At 44.9% G+C, this 19,610-nt stretch overlaps 1 protein-coding gene across 1 annotated transcript in view; it reads right to left on the bottom strand.

The window, feature by feature from the left end:
• Positions 1 to 16,346, bottom strand: part of ATP8A (ATPase phospholipid transporting 8A1) — a 66,804-nt gene extending 50,458 nt beyond the window's left edge. The window contains exons 1-6 of the mRNA XM_080269974.1: positions 16,216 to 16,346; positions 15,050 to 15,933; positions 8,997 to 9,256; positions 3,065 to 3,163; positions 1,383 to 1,543; positions 162 to 359 (exon numbers count right to left, since the gene is read on the bottom strand). Coding sequence (XP_080126100.1) covers positions 162 to 359; positions 1,383 to 1,543; positions 3,065 to 3,163; positions 8,997 to 9,256; positions 15,050 to 15,933; positions 16,216 to 16,346 — 1,733 coding nt within the window. The remainder of the gene's footprint in view (positions 1 to 161; positions 360 to 1,382; positions 1,544 to 3,064; positions 3,164 to 8,996; positions 9,257 to 15,049; positions 15,934 to 16,215) is intronic.
• Positions 16,347 to 19,610: the final 3,264 nt, after the last annotated feature.

Raw genomic sequence — 19,610 nt, 5'->3', positions numbered from 1 at the left:
CCTTTCACTACTGCTAATCCTTAGACTATTCTACAATTATCAATTTAATGTGGTTTGCTATATGTTTCCTAGGTGCACTATCTGAAATGAATCAACACAAACACTGAATGTCTAAAACTGGAAATGTTTTACATTCCCTCCATAACCCATACTGGACTTACTTGCGGCTGGTCTCCTTGAGGTTGCCTGTGAACTGATACAGGTCCCTGTTAGGAGCTTCACACTCCACCTTCCCCGAGAGGTTCATGAGATCTCGAGCCTCAAGCAGATGAGCCGTCTGAGGGAGGCCCTGACGGATCTTTAGGTTTGTCTCGCCATCGAGGTTTGCAGTTTCTACATAACATAATGCCTGTGGTTCACTGGAAGAGGGAAGACAAAATATAACCATAATAGGTAACTACACTAATTACATACTTGGTATTTTTAGAAAACAGTACTCCCTGCTTGTATATGTAACACTGCTCATATGACGGCTGCTATCCACGTTGCACAGTCTCCTGCAACATTTCAATTAAGTCTTCTATTCCTGAGGTCTCTGCTCAGAACATTCTTCCATTTTTTTCTTAGTTTACCCAAACATGCTTACCCTTCCACAATCAGTTATGCACTGCACTTATTCTAGTTGATGTCACATATTTTCTCTCTATGTCAAAATCAACTAAAACTGCCTTACCTCATAAATGCTCTCAATGCCCAAGCATTTTAATTCTGTACAAATTATTCTACTCTTCATACAGGCACTACATATCCACCTTTTAAGCACTCTAATTTCAGGGCAGCTAAGTCTTAAGACACCTTCATTTGTTACTGTCCACAGATTACTGCCATATTATATCATGACACGGAACACATAAAAAATAATCCTTTCAGTCTGAGGACATATTTCTTGTAATATTCTTGGTAGTTCCGGATGGCTTTTCTTTCTCCTTATGATATAGACTTCAAATGCAAGTGGATAGATACAGCCTTCATTACCCTCTTTTGTACTGCGGTGGTGCTGGAGAGCGATGCCTTCACATAATGGCACCAACATACCTCAGTGATTCCTCCGCCTAGTTATACTGTACAAATGTCATTCATCTTCCTCCCTACCACCGAAAGGAGTTAACTGGTTTCCAATGAACCTGGGGGCTACAACTTCTAGTACTGTGGTGCTCTTATAAGCTGAAGAGAATCCTCTGAAAACATTGAGAATAATCATCATCATTGCCACCATCTACTCTGATGCCTTGCTCCCTCCTGGGGATCCCCAGACAGGGGATGGCCATAACAGAAGCACACCTAGGTGATAATCACACGGAAAATACATCATCATACTGAAGGGGATTAATTACTGGTTATGACAAGAGCACAAAAAACAACCGCAAAACCACTTCACTAACCTGGAAGCAAGTAAGACCAAATCAGCCGGGAAGAACTTATTATTCCGCACTTTAACGATGTCACCCACTTGTATGTGCCGCCACTTTATCCACTGCCACTGCCCATCTTTTAGCACTTCAATCTCTCTCTTGTTCAATTCATCATCTGCTCGATGCCGTTTCTGTAATACAAATAAGGGGGAATTAACTTTGTATAGTAGTACACTGCAAGCTAAAGTACAGCAACCAAAAGAATACTGCACAGTAGTAAAAAATGGCTTTTCACTCTCTCAAATGAGGTAATTCATTCTTCCCTAGAAGAATGCATTGACTCTGTCGTGATACCAAGTTCTGACATTAAAAATATGTACTGCACACTGTACTTAGAACATGAAAAACTCCGAAAATTCTCACTATTAGAGCTAGTACCATAATCTCCAAGTTGTGTAATGATTCACAGGGAGGTAGTGTTCAAGTTGATAACAGCAACCAATTTTAAACTGTGGGGCTGTGGATCTGAATCTCAGGTGTTGCAGGGAAGAGTCTGAGGAACTGAGCTTCACTAAAATATCTTTCACTGCTCTCCCAATGTGCCTTTCAATAACATGGACTCATGACAATATACCGATAAGTCCACTACTGCAGACCATTTTCATGTCCTCTGCTATGCATATTACCTCTGCCAGGAAGGCTGTGTGTGTTCATATATGACTGGGTTACATTTATGGAAAACTGAGTGGATATCGATCAATCATATCAAGCATAAGGACTGTAACAATCACATATGTTAAACCAGCAATTACTGTATACATAGAAAAATGGGTGCTAAAAAGTTAAAATCATATAAACAAATAATTATATAAAGGTTTACCATGAAATAAGGGATTCCTGTAAACTTCTTGAACTTTTACCAGGCTGAATTGCAATCTAAAGTGCTGCATGTGACATTATTTTTCAGCCAAGAAGTGTGTGAGTAACTGAATATACAGCAATGTCCTACTCTGCACTGAGATGTATTAGGACTATGGCTATATCCTGGATGGCTTAGAAGGTTATCTAGTACCTTTTCCTTAGTGATTTATTTTACTTTATACAGCTCATTATTTTCTTGTATGCTAAATATAACCCTTTTTTAAAGCAACATAAACAGCACACCGAGAGCATAAATGAATACAAATTATTAAAGTTAAAAAAAAACACAAATAAATAAATAAGTAAAAAAACTGGTAAGGAAGAGCTGCTAAAAGCCACCATAACAGTCATATGTCCATCATGCTACATAACTGAAAGAAAAGCATTCAGGAGCCGAATGTTGGTCACCCGTCAGAATATGCTGTTGGTCAAGTTACACGCTACTTACAAACCAAATGTGAAGAAAATCTGCAAAACTCTATACAATTCAGTCACTCCATTTCACAAAGAGGCAATCCATATTAAAACTAGTTGACCTTAGGCAGCCATTTTGGTGACCTTGACCTTGGCCCCGGGTGCCCATTTTCAAACCTGTCCAAGATTTTGGCCGTATCTTGAACCCTGACGGTTTCATGTTGATTGCTCAAGCCATTCATGAGATATAATGGTAACAGATACACACACAATGGTAACATATTTACACACACACACACACACACACACACAAAGACGCTGGCAAAAACATTATCGCTCCACCTTGCTAAAGGCGGACGATAATAAAAAGTACTTACAATATCCTCAGCTATCTCTTTGATGGCTGAGACCACAAGGATGCAGATAAGAGGGACCAGTGTCGTATACCGGCCCGTTGGAGACACACCAGGGATTTGCTGAAATTAATAAAGATACATGTCGCTTCAACAAAACAGGATTAAAAAAAAATGTACAGTCAATCAACATCACTAATACACACCATTTTATCTGACAGGTAATAAAACAATAATACAACAAATATACTGAGATTACAAATAAAGGGAGTACTATAAAGAACCATCATCAGCACGGACAGGGCACCAGGGGATGGCTGTGATAAAAATGTCTCCTGGCTATCTTTTCCTCACACAAATCCCTCACTCTCTCTCCAGCACTCTTCCTCTTCATTCTCTTTCACCAATACACTGCTCCACCCTCTTTTTTCATACCACATAAGTTTTACCTCTGCCAACACTGCCCTCAATCTAATCTTCACATACTGTACTTTCTTTGCTAACCAATCCATGTGCATTCCTCGTACATGGCCATACCATCCCAATATATTCCCTGTTATCCACTCCATAATTTCACATCTCACTTCTACAGCTGTTTTCTCTACTCCATAACACCCATATACAGTATTTCAATATTACTTACACCCTCCACCTTCCCCATGCCTGCAGATGTTCTAAAAAAGGTAATTTCTAAAGCTTGCAACCTACACAATCCACAACCTCACACTCCCCAGCCACGCATATGCCCCAAACATAAACATTACACTGCTCCAGGCATTCTACAATCCCAAGACATTCCACAACCTCAAGTTCAAACCCCCAAACACTCCACAACTCCCACAGGGTCCATAATTCCCATATTCCACAATTTCATATATTTCACGATTTCCACATCCCACACCTCCCTCATATTCCACACTGTGTATACATTCCACAGCCCCTACACATTCCACAACCCCCACACATTCCACAACCCCTAAACATTCCACAACCCCCACACATTCCACAACCCCTAAACATTCCACAACCCCTAAACATTCCACAATCACAAGATAGTCCACAATCTCCACACATTCCGTAACTGAATATACAACAACCCCACTTTCCCTAACACTCACATTCCACAACCCCTGATTTACCACAACTCCCACACATTCCACAACACCCACACATTCCAAAAGAACTTCAGTTTTAAAAGTCATACATTCCACAACCAAGCACACCCCAAGATGACATTCCATAACTCAGCTCAACAACCCAATATTCCCTAAATCCACATATTCCTCAGTACCCACACATTCCACAACCTGACACTCCACAGTCTCCGCACATTCCACAACCTCACACTCCCCAAATCCTAATATTCCACAACTCCATACATTATGGTCTTTCTCACCAGGCCCCCATCATTCCACCACCACACACATTCTACAACCTCACATTCCACAACCCCACATAACCAGACATTCCACAACCCCACATAACCAGACATTCCCCAACCCCCACACATTCCACAACCTCACACAGCCTGACACTCCCCAATCCCCACACATTCCACAACCTCACACAGCCTGACACTCCCCAATCCCCACACATTCCACAACCCCACACAGCCTGACACTCCCCAACCCCACATATTCCACAACCCCCCAAACCAGACACTTCACAAGCCCACACAACCAGACACTCCCCAACCCCCACACATTCCACAACCCCACACAGCCTCACACTATCCAATGCCCACACATTCCCCAGTCTTTCTCATGCAGCCAAGGCATTCCCCCTTGCAGGTCCACAACTCGCCTTTAAAACCTGTCTGTCTCTCTCCTACACCAATCCATCCATGCATCCCGACCTACATTCACCCAAAGTGGACGCCAAAATCATTCCAGGTATTGCGCGTTCATTTTAACCTGGCGGAATTTTCGTCATTTTGCGGCTTATTTCATGTAGCTCAATTGCGGAAGACGATACTATGGCTCTACATCCTTTCCACTGCACTTCTTCATGATTAGCATCATATTCAAGTGTTACGCTAATGTTTACTGTTCAACATTCATGATGTAATGACGGCAATTCTATACCACATTCAAGTGAACAGAGTATAGATCTATTCATATGGTTACTGACCCCATTCCCGACTCTCTCACTTACTCCCATGCATCACACAGCCACCCTTACTGACGCTGTCACTTGTCCATGCATATCCTACCAAGCACCCCACAACCCTCCAATGCTGCACTTACTGACGCCATTCTCCTCCCTTTCACATCCACCATTGCAGCATACAGCCTCCAAGATCCTTCTCCAGACTTAATGGACTTCCTCTCCGTCGCTTCCATTTACTACCACACTCTTCCATGCAGTCTGCTGGACCCTTCAATATTCCACCAAACATCCTTCATCGGTTTCCCACGTCCTCTTATGCACCCCAGAATTTTCCATATTTTTTCCAAAGCCTCCATCAGCTTCCCACACCCTTTCATGCTGCCTACATGCTTTCGTATTCTTCCTAACTCCTTCCATCCGTCCCCCACATCATCCATTTTAAGTTTCCATGTTTCTCCTCACCATCGGTGCTCCAAATCCTCCTATGCAAACCAGATTTTTTCCATATTCTCTCCCAGCGTCTTCTTTCAACCTCCCATACCCTCTTACACAAAATCCTTCCATGTTCTTTCTCACTCCCTCCATCGACCTCCTACACAATCAACCTTCCATGGCCTTCGTAGCTCCCCCTATCGGACTCCCTCAAACTTCAGATCCTTCTTAATCCGACACACTCTAGATCCTTCCCAACTCCCTCCATCGGCTTCTGCTTCCCACACATTAGCGATCCTTCCATCCTTTTCCCGACTCCTCCATCGACCCCCGTAACGTAATCCAGAACCTTCCATATCCTTCCTCACTCCACCCACCGGCATCCCACATACTCCAGATCCATCCACATTCTTCCAGACCTTTCCATATCCTCCAAACTCCCTCCATCAACCTCCGACACAATCGAGACCTTTTCATATCCCTATTCACTTCCTCCATCGGCCTCCCACTCATTCCAAACCCTTCCCTATCCTTTCAAACTCCCCCCAGCGGACTCCCACACATATCAAATCCTTCGTATTGCCCCCAGCTCCTGCCTCTCGCCTCCTACAGCCACCCACGCCTTCACAGCCAACCCCTTGGATGCCAAAATCACATCTGGCACCCTCCCCTCACTAGGGTTGCAAGTCCAAAGTTACAAATATCGCTAAACTTGCTCTGAAAAGGCTAGATTATCGCTGAATAGAACAAAATATCTTTAATTCCACTACAAAAGGAACTAAATTCAATGGTACAATGCCAACACTGTAGAAATCTGGAGAAAATAAGTACACTTCTTCTAGCGGAACGTTAAAAAATGCCGCTAAATGGCAGTAAACACCTCAAGATATACCTGGAAAACGCTCAATTGGCAACCTTGCTCCCGCCACCCTGCCTGTCCTGGATCGATGTCTACCAGCCTAGATGAATCATGGAGACAGGTGACGTCATGGATGCGTGTGTGCTCCCTCTTTTTTTTTTTTTTTTTTTTATATATGTTCGTTTTACTTAATGTGCATTTTTGGGGCCTAAATTAATGCTTTTGCAGTGCTTCTTTGGCCTTGTGTGTGTGTGTGTGTGTGTGTGTGTGTGTGTGTGTGTGTGTGTGTGTGTGTGTGTGTGTGTGTGTGTGTGTGTGTGCGTGCGTGTGCGCGCTCGCGTAGGAAGAGTATGTTCCTGGAATGTCATTATGAGGCATGCATTGTGTGTGTGTGTGTGTGTGTGTGTGTGTGTGTGTGTGTGTGTGTGTGTGAGAGAGAGAGAGAGAGAGAGAGAGAGAGAGTGTGTGTGTGTGTGTGTGTGTGTGTGTGAGAGAGAGAGAGAGAGAGAGAGAGAGTGTGTGTGTGTGTGTGTGTGTGTGTGTGTGTGTGTGAACAGAATAATCTCTTTTCTTTGGAATCCTACACTACTGTGGTTATGCATATGCTTCTATGAAACGAAGGGGGAGATTATGTTTCCTGAAAGACACAAAATTAATTTGAAATTGAAGAAGAAGAACAGATTAGAAACGTGTTCATTGAGTGAGGGATAAATGTCAAGAGAAGATTATAGATTACCTTAAAAAACAACTGGGTTACGAATTACACAAGGCATACGCAAGTGTTGGATATGTGAATGATTCTGTACGTAGCATAGAGGAGGAGGAGGAGGAGGAGGAGGAGAAGGAGGAGGAAGAGGAGGAGGACGACGAGAAAATATGCAGTGTGGTGTCGTGGAGTGGATGATGGAGATATAATGAAGCGATAAGGATTTCAACAGATGGCAAGGGAAAAAAATCAACGCAGATAAAAGATAGGAAATCGCTAATGTTGCACCATTATTATCATCACCGCTATCATTACCCCTACCATTATTATCATCACCCCTACCATTATCATCACCATTATCATTATCACCATCATCACCCAGACAGAGAATCATTTTGCAAGTGAGAGGGATGCCAGATGTAGTGTGACTATGGCTCGTATTCTCGTAGAGTAAGGAGGCTCCCTAGCACCTCTTCCTTGGCGATTTATTTTCCAAACTACCAATTAATATTCTGTTTTATGCTTCTTGTATCTTTTGAATACCGACACCGACTGCATGAATCACACACAAGAATATGTTAAGGAAGCAGCTACGGAAATTAACCCATAAGGATGTTATTTAGTAAGCTTCCTCACCGCACAAGAATATCGCCCTGAGGTGTGTAAGGACAGTGCCTCTTCTGTCAAGGAAGTCTGTTGTAACGCAATGCTACCCGGAATCATGGCGTGTGTGTGTGTGTGTGTGTGTGTGTGTGTGTGTGTAAAACAATGCTTCCATGGTCCCCGATTCGTGTGTGCGTGTGTATTCTTCCAGTAAGTGCGTGGTGGTGGACGATGTGCGTGTTCGTTTATGTTATTGTGACTTGCCTGGCTTGCATATGCCAAACAACTGCGTACTTCTCTATGGCAGCAGTTCCCGTGTTCACCCTGCTGTCAATGTTCACCAGGTTTCCTCACAGTATTACATTGATTAACGACCTTCTTACCCCAGTCCGTGCTGGAGTGGGACGCCTTCAAGTGGTGGCACCGATATGACTGGGCGGCTCCACTGCCCAGTTATACATACGTCCCTCAGTTCCCTCCCTATCCCCCATAAGGAGGGTGGACTGCAGGAGGGGAGCAACTTCAGCCTGCAGTCTACTGGGTTCACATGCAGACGAACTTGAGGTTACTACATCCACTACTACTACTACTTCTACTACTACATCACTGCAATATTTACCGTATTCAATCATCCATTTATGTGAAAAAAAATATATATATATATATATTGACAGAGGTGCTAGAATCACTTACAGTACGTGCGAATTAACACCTGAATCGTAATTAAGACCTACCTGCGTCGTAAATTATCAACCCTTCGGCTGCGTTTTTTTTCTTAGCTCAATACAAATGCCATGCGTTAAAGGGGACCAGATAACTTTCTCATTTCCCAGCCAAAACATTCATGGCAATAATCTCCAATGTTTAGGCTGTAAGGGGATTTTTTCATCAGTACAAAATAATTAGACATGAGCCAGGTAGCGTTACGAGAAACACATTGAAGTGGTTTGGCCATGTGGAGAGGATGGAGAGTGAGAGACTAACTAGGGGTGTGCATGTGAGTGAAGTGGAGAGGGGGGGGGGAGACCGAGGATGAGGTGGAGGAATGGAATGGAGAGGTATATGGGAGAGAGGGATCTAAGTTAGGGGGAGGGCAGCGAAATGGCTGGGGACAGGGCGACAGGCAGGCGACTGGTATGTGGCCACCCCTTACGGAATTAAGGCGCCTGGCTACAGATAGATAGACAAATAGACAGATAGATGGACAGATAGACAAACAAGGATAATAATGACCTACTTGACCTCACCTGAAGGAGAGCAATAACGAGGAAGAATATGTTAGCGTATCGGCGGAACTGCTCGAAGAGAAACATGGGAAGGAAGAAGAGGAGCTTGTATCTGTACTTGGCGGTGCAGACGGCGTTGGAGCAGTACTTGTACGGCTGAGGCTCGTTGAGGTACACGATGCGATGCTCCAGGCTGCCTCCACCCCCGCCCCCGCCGCCGCCGCCGCCTCCAACACCCCCGCCGCCCTCCCCCTCACTACCACCACCCCCAGAGTCTTCATCTGCAAAAACAAACAAATAAATCCATGTTATACTCCTCTCACACCAACTTGGCCTAAAACTGCCATCTCTCCCTCTTCACTGCTTAGCTGTAACAATAAATTAATGCTAGACTACGATGCCAGTCACGAAGAAGTGCTGTGGAAAAGATGTAGAGCCGTTGTTTTGTCCTTTCCTGCCACTGTGGTATGGGAAACAACCACCAAGATGATGAAAATCGAGACAAAAAAAGGGTAATCATTCATTCATTGCCAGACGCCATGTATCCCAAACGGGGTGGCCAAGGGCTTAGAGTTAATTGTTTTACAGGGAGGGACACTAATCCTCCACCAACCCCACTTGACACGTAGGGATGCCAACAGCACCTGGTGTTCCCAGGCGGTCACCCATCCAAGTACTAACCAGACCCAACGTTGCTTAACTTCGCTGATCGGACGGTGAAAAGAGCACAGTTATGGTGAAACTATACTCTTTTCACTCTAACTTAGCCTAATATATCTCCGTTTATGAACAACAAAACAGGATGTGTTAGGAACGGTGACAGTAACTATAGTCTTTTCACTCCCACCTGGCCTAATGTATCATCTCCACCACTACCCATGGTCCCGCCACTTACACCAATTAATACTTTCTTTCTTTCTTTTTTTCTTTCTTTTTTCTTGGGGGGGGGCTTCTAATATATATTTTTTAAATTGACATGGAAAAGATGCAGTCATGGTTTTTTTTCCTGCTACCAAAGACAAAAATCTTGGCCAAGTTAAGTTGGCTCATTGCCGGTGTACACTAATTACTGACACTAATTACTGTCATTCAAACTGTCACAGCTTGACCATTAAAACACGCGGATTTAACATATACATTATTTTCACTACTCCCTTTCTGGTATGTGTTTGGCCAGCATGAGGAAGGGTTAATTCTCGCCATCACTCTCCCTCCATGAGGAAAGTATAATGTTGCAGTGGATCCCACAGGGACTAATACAGATTCAGAACTATCACAGCATGCTGAAAGATGAAGAATTTCTTTCTCTCTCTCTCTCTCTCTCTCTCTCTCTCTCTCTCTGTAGGAGGGCCTTAGATCAATATGGTCCTTCGCTTTCCAGAAAATACCCCCCCCCACACACACACAACCACAATAACAATTCCGAGTACAAACAATACAAATTATGTATATCTCAATACATATATCGTCATTATGCATATCCCAGTACATAAATTGGCATTATATGTAGTGCTGGTTGGACCCTGGGAGTGGTATGACCCTGCATCACAAACCCAACCCTTCCCCACCACTGGCATAGTCTTATTTTTCCACATTCAGAACCACAAGTAAAAAGAACTATACTGTGTGCAGTGCTGGTGGGACGCAAATGGTAGGTGGCTAACAGGGAATACAGCAAACCATTAACTTCCCCGTATATTCGTAATCATGGTAATTTTCTGCATCCAAAAATACATATCACAAGGCAAAAAGCATAACCTCGTGGTAGACAGCGGATGAGTGCATTGGGAATTTGGGTGTAGCACTGGTAGGACCCAGGGAGAGGCGGTGGTGGTCCTGCCCGTGCGTCAACCACTCAACCCCGCCCCCCGTCACTAACCTTCCCCAACAGAACCCACCCACACCCACCGCCCCTCGCCACACACTCCGCCATCATCCTTAACCCTTCCACTGCCACATCGCTGTTTTTAGCTTTCTTACATTATTATACGTCCTTCCAAGAAAATAAAAGAGATGCAGTTATTCTTATTGTTATTTCCTTCCCTCCGACTATTTCCCATCTCCTCTCTCTCTCTCTCTCTCTCTCTCTCTCTCTCTCTCTCTCTCACACACACACACACACACACACACACACACACACACACACACAGTCTACGTTAACAGTTTCAGTATGACAAGATATGAAAAATAGAAAATACTGTTACTCCTATTTTCTTCCTGTCGTTCATCGACTAGCCACCCGTTCGCAGCCTTCCCCAGCACTACCCACCACCCAAGCAGCGCACAGTCTTGGTTTCCACTATGAAAGGCTGGGGAATTTGGTTAGTATCTTATTCTGCCAAGTTCTTCCTGGCTCTCTGGACCTTGCCTCACCCCAGCCTAGAGTGAGAAAGGAGGTCTAGATGATGAATGATGATGATGACGACGAAGACGACGATGATGATGATGATGATGATGATGATGATGACAACGACGACGACGATGATGTTGATGATGATGTAAAACTGAAGGTCTCTCCATCTTAAAATTTGCCAGAACAGGAAATTTACACCAGAATATGATGCTAGTCACGAAGAAGTACTAAGGAGAGTATGCAACGCTGTTACTACTGTCTTATTGTACTGCTAAGCTACACGAAATAAGCTGCAAAAAGACATACATCTAGGTCAAGTTAATGTGAATGAACTAGATTCTACATTCACTCTCAAATACCAGCGCTCACAAACATTCACCAAACTCCAAACCAATCAGGTCCATCTCATTCAAAGTTAAAATGAAGCCTATCGCTGTACATATATCAGATCAGAATTATTCCACCCCAAACCAGCCTCCCTCCCACATCCATCACTCTTGTTTTGACTCCTCTCTCACAGCCTCCTCCACATATACACACAAAGCTTTCAATCGGTGCTGGAGGGAGGCCTTCACGTGCTGGCACCGAAATGACTGGGTGGTGGAGCTTCCCCGGCAGCCGAGACGTCCAACGAAGTCAGTGCCACCGTACGGAGGCCCCCCACTCCAGCACCGTGCAATAATTATGCAATGCAATGGTCATCTTACGAGATTTACGTGAGCGTCCCCCCAACGTGTATGTTATTTTGTTTTTATTTTTTCTTGGAAGGAGGTTTCTGCCCATGGATTCCTTCTTCCATGCATTAAAAAAAAAAAAAAAACTTACTGGCAGGTGTTGTCAAGTAAGAGAAACGTGAATATAAAGAATTTAGTCTAACCACAAGAGACGTATTGTAGAGAGGATGGTGGGTAGTGTGACAGACGAACATTCAAACCTCACAAACAGAGAAATGGCGGGAAGGCACGAATATATACACGAGAGAAACCGAGACTCGTTATACAGGTTATATGACTTTGAATTTGAATATCTATAAACCAGGTTCTTTAGGCACCCTTCTCAACTGTAACTTATAATACGGGTCACTTCTATATAACTGGTACTATATCCACCTTCCTTTACCCCTATTTTTCGAACGACTTAATAGGTATGGAAAAAAAACACTGCCTTCACCCTGGCACCCAAGAACGGGGTCATTTCTGGCTGACGAGTTACAGTGGGGTGAGTGGGGGCATGATATCAGGTGGGGTATGTGAGGGGAAGGTGCTGCCTCTCTCTCTCTCTCCCTCTCTCTCTTTCTCCCTTTTAATCCAGTGTACATAAGTTTTCTTCAGCATTCGACAACGACTAACACCATTTTGTCGCAATATTCCTTGCATACATCAGATGGACCCTGACCTCAAAAAGAAAAACCACTCCACTCTTAACATTTCATCTCCGTTGTCGTCGTCGCTGTCGCCTTCTTCTTCTTGCGGTTTTAACAGTAACACATTTCCCTCCCAAACACAGCAAGGCGCCATCTCGGAAAGCGGACTGTCGTCATTCAAAGAGCGTATCCCACCACTTACAAAGGTTAACAGGGAGTAACAAGGCTCTGTTCTCACGAGTTCTTCACTGCTTGTCCTTTCAATGCTGCGGCAACTTTTAAAACTCAGCATGATCGTCCATTGTTGAGAAAGCACGCATTCTTTTACCTTCTGGAACTTATGCATGTTGAATTACCCGGTCATGCAATCTCTACTTTGGATAATAATAATAATAATAATAATAATAATGTACACACCAACTCTACTGAAATACACGGTGCTCCTAGGTTATGTTCCGCAGTATGATGTTTCCAAGCATGAAGAGTGTAAATCTATGGTATACCTTCAAAACGGTGATATGTTACCCTGTGTCCTGCATAAACTGTAAGCCATAAAACTGTATACGGTATAATGAACAAAAAAAAATCATCTTCACCATTACAATCATATCATCATCACATCATCATCATCATCATCACCCAGACCTCCTCTCCCATCCCAAGGTGGAGGTAGGGCCAAGAGAATAAAATAATAATAATAATAATCATAATAATAATAATAATAATAATAATAATAATGACAATGAGATAACTACTAACGCAGTCAAAATATGCCCACTTGAATGAGCCACACTTCCATTCACTCCCCATTCAAGCCCCTGGAATCCTGGCACCACTTCATTGGTAAATACATAAATAAATAAAAGTTTAAATAAATCCGCACGTAGCTTCACACACAAAATAAATTACATGAGAAAAACCAGGGCATGGGAGCTTCAGATAAATAATAATAATAATAATAATAATAATAATAATAATACGGTAATGGTGCTGACTAAACACTCCGCCTGAAAGTGACCGAAGAAAAAAGTGAAGTGTGATAAAGTGTGAACGAGATTAAGTGAAGTGTGAGTGTGAATGGGTGAGGGAGTGAGTGTTGGTGTTTGTGAGGGTGGGCAAAGAGACTGTGCATTTGGATCAGCAGGGCAACGTAGGTGTGAGAAACTAAATAATGGAGAGACATTAAATACTATTACTAGAAAGACAAAATACTAATACTAGAGAAAGAGACTAAATACTAGACAGCGACTAATTACTAGAGAGAGAAAACTAGGGTAACTACTACAAATAGACTGGAGTAAATACTGTACCGGAGAGACTAAAGTAAATATTAACTAGACAGAGTGTGAGACTAAAGTGGGAGAGAGGCTACAGTAAATTCTAGAGGCTAAATACTATACTAGAGAGCCTAATACTAGAGAGGAAAACTACACTAAATACTAGAGATAAAGACTAAATACTAAAGAGAGAAATTAGACTAAATGCTAGAGAGAAGCTAGAGTAACTAACAGATAGTACAATGACCCATCTTACAGTCTCCTCTTTTAATCCCCATACGGTTTTATTAAGCTACAGGGGGATATGTAGAACTGGAGGGGTTAGATGCAGCCTTCATTAACCCCTCCAGTCCCAGAGGCTTTTCCTATGCTGGATAAAATCGTCTGGAGACAGCATGATATAAAGGAATAAATATACCACTAAAATGAAGGAGTTAATAACAGGGTGGTCCATACATAACGCTTCTTCCTCGTGTCTTGCGGGGACGGCTTAGAGTTATCAATGACATTTAAGTTATTTTTTTATTCTCATTGCCACACCCACGCCCACATCAGGAGACTGAACCGTTCCCACAACACGTGAGGAAACACTGGACGAATTTCTAGTGTAGCGCTATTTTGGGGCCACCCTGTGTATGATTATATATGTGACTCGCTCCAGGAAATTATTAAGTGGACAGCAGGAGAGATATGAATGACCGAGCTCCAGAAAATAGCAAAATATATAAGGCAATCACTAAAACTCAAAGGGACAGTAAGGGATGCAAGGTATAGTGCAGTACAGAGAGTAGCAGTAGTGACAGGCTTGCTGGTGACTGGTGCTGTGTGCAAGATGCTGTTAGCGCCGGGGACAGCACTATATTCTCCCCCGGACATTGCCACTGAGGTACAATGGACAATATGCTGTGTGCTGAGGCAGTCCACTATTGCATACTGCATGGTGGGCTAATATGAGTGGCACAAGCGTGAAGAGGACGCTGGTGGGCCGTGCATGGTGAGGTGTGGGGTAAAGCTAGTGGTGGCAGCAAGTGGTGAGTGAGGGCGTGGCGTGACGAGAAGCAGCAGGGCAGGCTGAAGGTACCTGGTAAGGCAGGCCGGTCCTGGTCGGGAGGCAGGAGGGAGGAGGTGGGGCAGGACAGGGAGGAGCCCCGCACTGACACGTTCACCCACGACTTGCGTGACGGCTGAGATCTGAGGGACTTGGAGGATCTGGCCGACCTCAAAGACCTGGCCGACCTGGCGGACTTAAGGGAGCCCAGGGACCTGGAGGAGCGGGTGCGGGAAGGCGTGGAGACGTGGAGGGAGACAAGGGTGGTGACGCTGATGTCATCATACTCCCGCACACTCTCGGCTGGAGTGTCTCCACCAAGATCTGAAGTCTTTAGGTCTCGGTCTCCACGAGCCACTTGGGTATCTGGCGACGGCGTTTGCGGCTGGAGGGGGTGGCCGCCACACCGCACACGTTCACTCACAACCAGGTCTGAGGGGACACTGGCCCTCATAACTGTAGCCAAAGTGCCGTGGCCAAACACAGATGGCCGGGACGTCAGCTGGGCACGGGTCTTCTCTAATCTGGCCAGGGCATCAGTCAGCGGTGGCAGAGACTTGACCTGGCAGAGCCTGGGTCGTACGTGGTCTTGTCCAGCAGGTGCTGGAAGGTCCTCGGTGTGGTCGAGGGCAGGGTTGTCCACCCCTGCCAGGCCTGTGTCATCATGCAGCAGGAGTCTGGTGGAGTGGCTTGAGGTGGGCAAGGGAGATGGGTCACTGCGGTCTGGGTCGTCAATGCAGGAGGGTGTGGCGGCGTCTTTGGCCTGGTCCAGGCTGCCCTGGGCCCTCTGCCACTCCAGGTACTGTCCTGCCTGTACCCCGGCATCCTCAAACGTGGGGCTGTGTGCGTCCAGCAGCTGCAACACATCTGGATCAGTCTCCACAAAGTGCTCTTCCACCAGACCATCTTCAATGTGGCTGAGGTGGGGTAGGCAGTCACAAGGGCGCAAAAGGTACACGCTAGGGCGAATCTCGTCATCGGGGAGTGCATCTGGGGAATGAGGGTGCTGCTGCTGCTGCTGCTGCTGCTGCTCCTCCTCCTCCTCCTGCTCCTGCTGCTGTTGCAGGTACTGCTGCACGAAAAGCTGCTGCTCCTGGTCTGGGTAAAGCTGCTGCTGCTGCTGCTGCTCCGGGAAAAGCTGCTGCTGCTGCTGCTGCTCCGGGTAAAGCTGCTGCTGCTGCTGCTCCGGGTAAAGCTGCTGCTGCTGCAGCTCCAGGTAAAGTTGCTGCTGCTGAGGCTGAGGATCAGATGCCTGGGTATGACACGACTCCTCCTCCCCAAGGTAGAAGGTAACAGTGTCATTGTGAACGGGGCTGGTGGCACCCAACATGGCGCTCACACCAGCACCTGGGTCAGCACTCCTTGTGTCGTGCCAGCATCACATCTCATCACTTCATCACTGCCCGCATCTCCCTTCACCGGTGCTGCTCTGTCCCGGGAGAGTCACTGGTCATCACATCACTGTTCACCACCTCACTGGCACACACCGCCACAGCCAGAGGGACAGTCAAGGCAATGGCGGCTAAAGGACACAGGGAACCAGGCACAGGCCAAGGCTAAATATAACTGGCAGAAGGCAGGAGGGATGGAGCAGGTATAGGCAAGCCTGAAGAAGGAGGGGAAAAGACTGACAAACATCAGGATGAAAGGAGTAACAGATACAAATAATGAGGTGAAAGTATGTTGGCAAGAGATGAGAAATAAAAGTATATAAAGGTATGAAAAGAAAGTACACAGATTGATGAAAGAGGCTGGGCTACAGCAGAAGGCGAGAGAGACTTACAAGATATAGACAGATCAGAAGATGACTGAGAAAAGAGAGACAAACATATATATCAAAAAGGTGATAATAAGAAGAGAAACGCATAAGGTGGAAGAAAGAAAGGTTAAAATGCGACAGCTCTGCCTATAAATGAAGGCAGGAGAGATTTCACAGGCGCACAAGTCAAGCAGGGGAAGGAGGAGAAAAGGAAGACAAACACCACCATCAAAGGGGGATATAAGCTGATAAAAATATGTGGTTAGGAAAGTACAAAGGCATATGATGGCGTACGTTTGGTCAGAGTTGCAGGTAAGAATACGAAAAATATGGCAAAGAGAGGTGATGTATGCAGATAAAGGGACGACGTGGAAGACAAGGGGAAGTAATATATGAAGACACAAGTGTGAGATGGAAATACAGACACGTTTGCCTATGACTGCAGGTTAGAAGACAGAAAATGAGAGAGATTTAGCTATGTTTGCAAGTAAGATCACAAAAAGTATAGCGAGGCGGGGTAATATAAGCAGACACAGGTATGGGATGAAGTACGAAGGCAGGTAAGGCAAGTATCCGGCTATGGCTGCTGGTTAGAAGACAGAATGAGAGAGGAGCAAGAAAATTAAGATACAGAGAGTTCAGTGAGGTGATAGTATGAGACAGGAAGGGGCGAAGGGCCGACAGACACGTGTGGACGAGGGGAAGGCCCGTCGCTAAATGTTTATGTGGTCTTGCTGCCCTATACACACACAGCCAGGCCCTCCGCTATGAGTCACTCCTGAGGCCTCGGTAAAAAGACATCAAGTGTGCACAACGACCTACTACATTATCACCCCCGGACATTACCTCTTTTAAGTCATCCTACCCTCGGCTTACCCAACCAAATATCCTAACTACAACAGCCTCTCCTCCTGACAACACAAGCAAATTTAATATTACACTCTCCTCACTTTACCATCTCTGAAACGCGTGAATTTCTTCGTCTCAAACAACCTGCCCAACAGCACAACACTCTTCAAAACTAATCTTCTTAACCTTCCTCACTACAAACTGTTTAACATTCCCATCTTCAATCCACAAGCCCTACAGTCAACCTCTATCTATCTGTTTATCTATCTATCTATCTATCCTGTAAAAGGCAGTAACACACAAATCGCCTCCATGTCGCACTGTCATCTGCTTTTAGGATGCCCTCCCTCCAACTCAAAACCTCCTCTTTCTCATCCCATCACCTCATCCTCGGCCTCCCTTCCCCCTTCCCCTCACATACAGTCAGTAGCACCCCATTGTCAGCCACTCCAACTCACACCCTCCTCTTTCCCATTTATTTCTCAACCCCATCCCTCCACCTCATCCTCGGTCTCCCTGTCCCCTTCCCCCTTCCACCTCACATACACTCTTATTCTCTGTCCTCTACACATGACCAAACATCATTTTAACCAACGCAAAAAAAAGGGGGGGGGGGAGACGAAGAGAAAAAGAAAAAAGAGGCAAAAATCGTTAAATCTCCTTTCAACACAAACAAAACCTCAATAAATTACACCCCATTGATTTTTCACTTGGGGAAATTGGACCACGCCCCTGGGTTGAATGCCGAGTCGGGTCTGGCTGAATTTTAAGTAGTCACGGAGGTAGGCATTTATCATATTTGTTTTTCACGCCAGTATTTTCACCATTAACCCATTCCATCCCCCGTGCCGTAATTCTAACTTTTATTCTTGTTGATTCTGTTAACACTGCCAATTTCACAAGTTCTCCTACCTACGTCCATCAAACATTACCTTCCTAACACTCTAACTTTCCTAACTTCGCTACAAAACATTCCGCCTTCCTACCAGTGCCGTAGTTTCAACTCTGTGCTTGTCGATTTTGTTAACTTTCACGACACACTCTCCTACTGACATCCATCAAACATTGTCTTCCTAAAATCTAACTTTTCTAACTTCACTATTCCGCCTTCCTACAAACTTAACTTTGCTCATTTTAACCTCAAATAACAACCTAATAACAGTCTTGCCAATATCCTAACTTTGCTAACTTCACCACAGATTATCCCATCTTCCTAACAACCAAACTTTCCACATGTCACACAAAATCTACTACCTTCCTAACAAACCGCACGCTGCTAACTTCACCACCAACCCTGCCACCTTCACCCTACACACCAAGCCCCACTAAACCCACAAGCACAACTGCCACGCCACCAGAACAGAGACTGAAATCAAAGGAGAAAATAGCTCTTGTTGAAAGCTACGGTGAGGAATGATATGAGGTGTTACTGACAGACACATTAAAAAAAAAAAAAATACTCCTGTTCATCAAAGGCGAAGCTGTGTTGATGTACAATGTTAAAACTACAACACTATTCTCGGTGACAGAGAGGAGGCCTTCTCGCGGTGGCGCCGATATAACCGGTTGGATCCTCTGCCTGGTTAAACAAACGCCTCCTGACTCCCTCCATACCCCCCCCCCCCGAGTGGAAGATGATGAACTGCAGGAGGAGGGCAACTTCAGCCTGCAGTCCGCCGGGTTCGCCTTCAGATACGCCTTTCCTTAACAGCAACTACTACTGTTAAGAATATTTTTACACCTGGAACTTTTCACCGTCTCCTGGGAAATAAATGGTAAAACATCTTATCCTCCTTCTTCCACTGATGGCATCCCTTCAGGTGAATATAATCGTTAAGCCAGTAGCACGAATAACCAAAAATATCGCGGCCTTTGGTTCTTTCTCCCTCGCATAAAAAAAATAATCATACTGAAAAGGTACACAAGAACTAACATTCGCTGAACAGAGCTTATCACACTGAAAGAATAAATACTAGATGTTTTTCA

This window comes from Coenobita brevimanus, chromosome 38 (assembly GCF_032717465.1).
Source record: "Coenobita brevimanus isolate Jiangsu-jjx chromosome 38, ASM3271746v2, whole genome shotgun sequence".
NCBI classification, from domain to species: Eukaryota; Metazoa; Arthropoda; class Malacostraca; order Decapoda; family Coenobitidae; genus Coenobita; species Coenobita brevimanus.
This window is presented reverse-complemented; position numbering and strand designations above follow the sequence as displayed.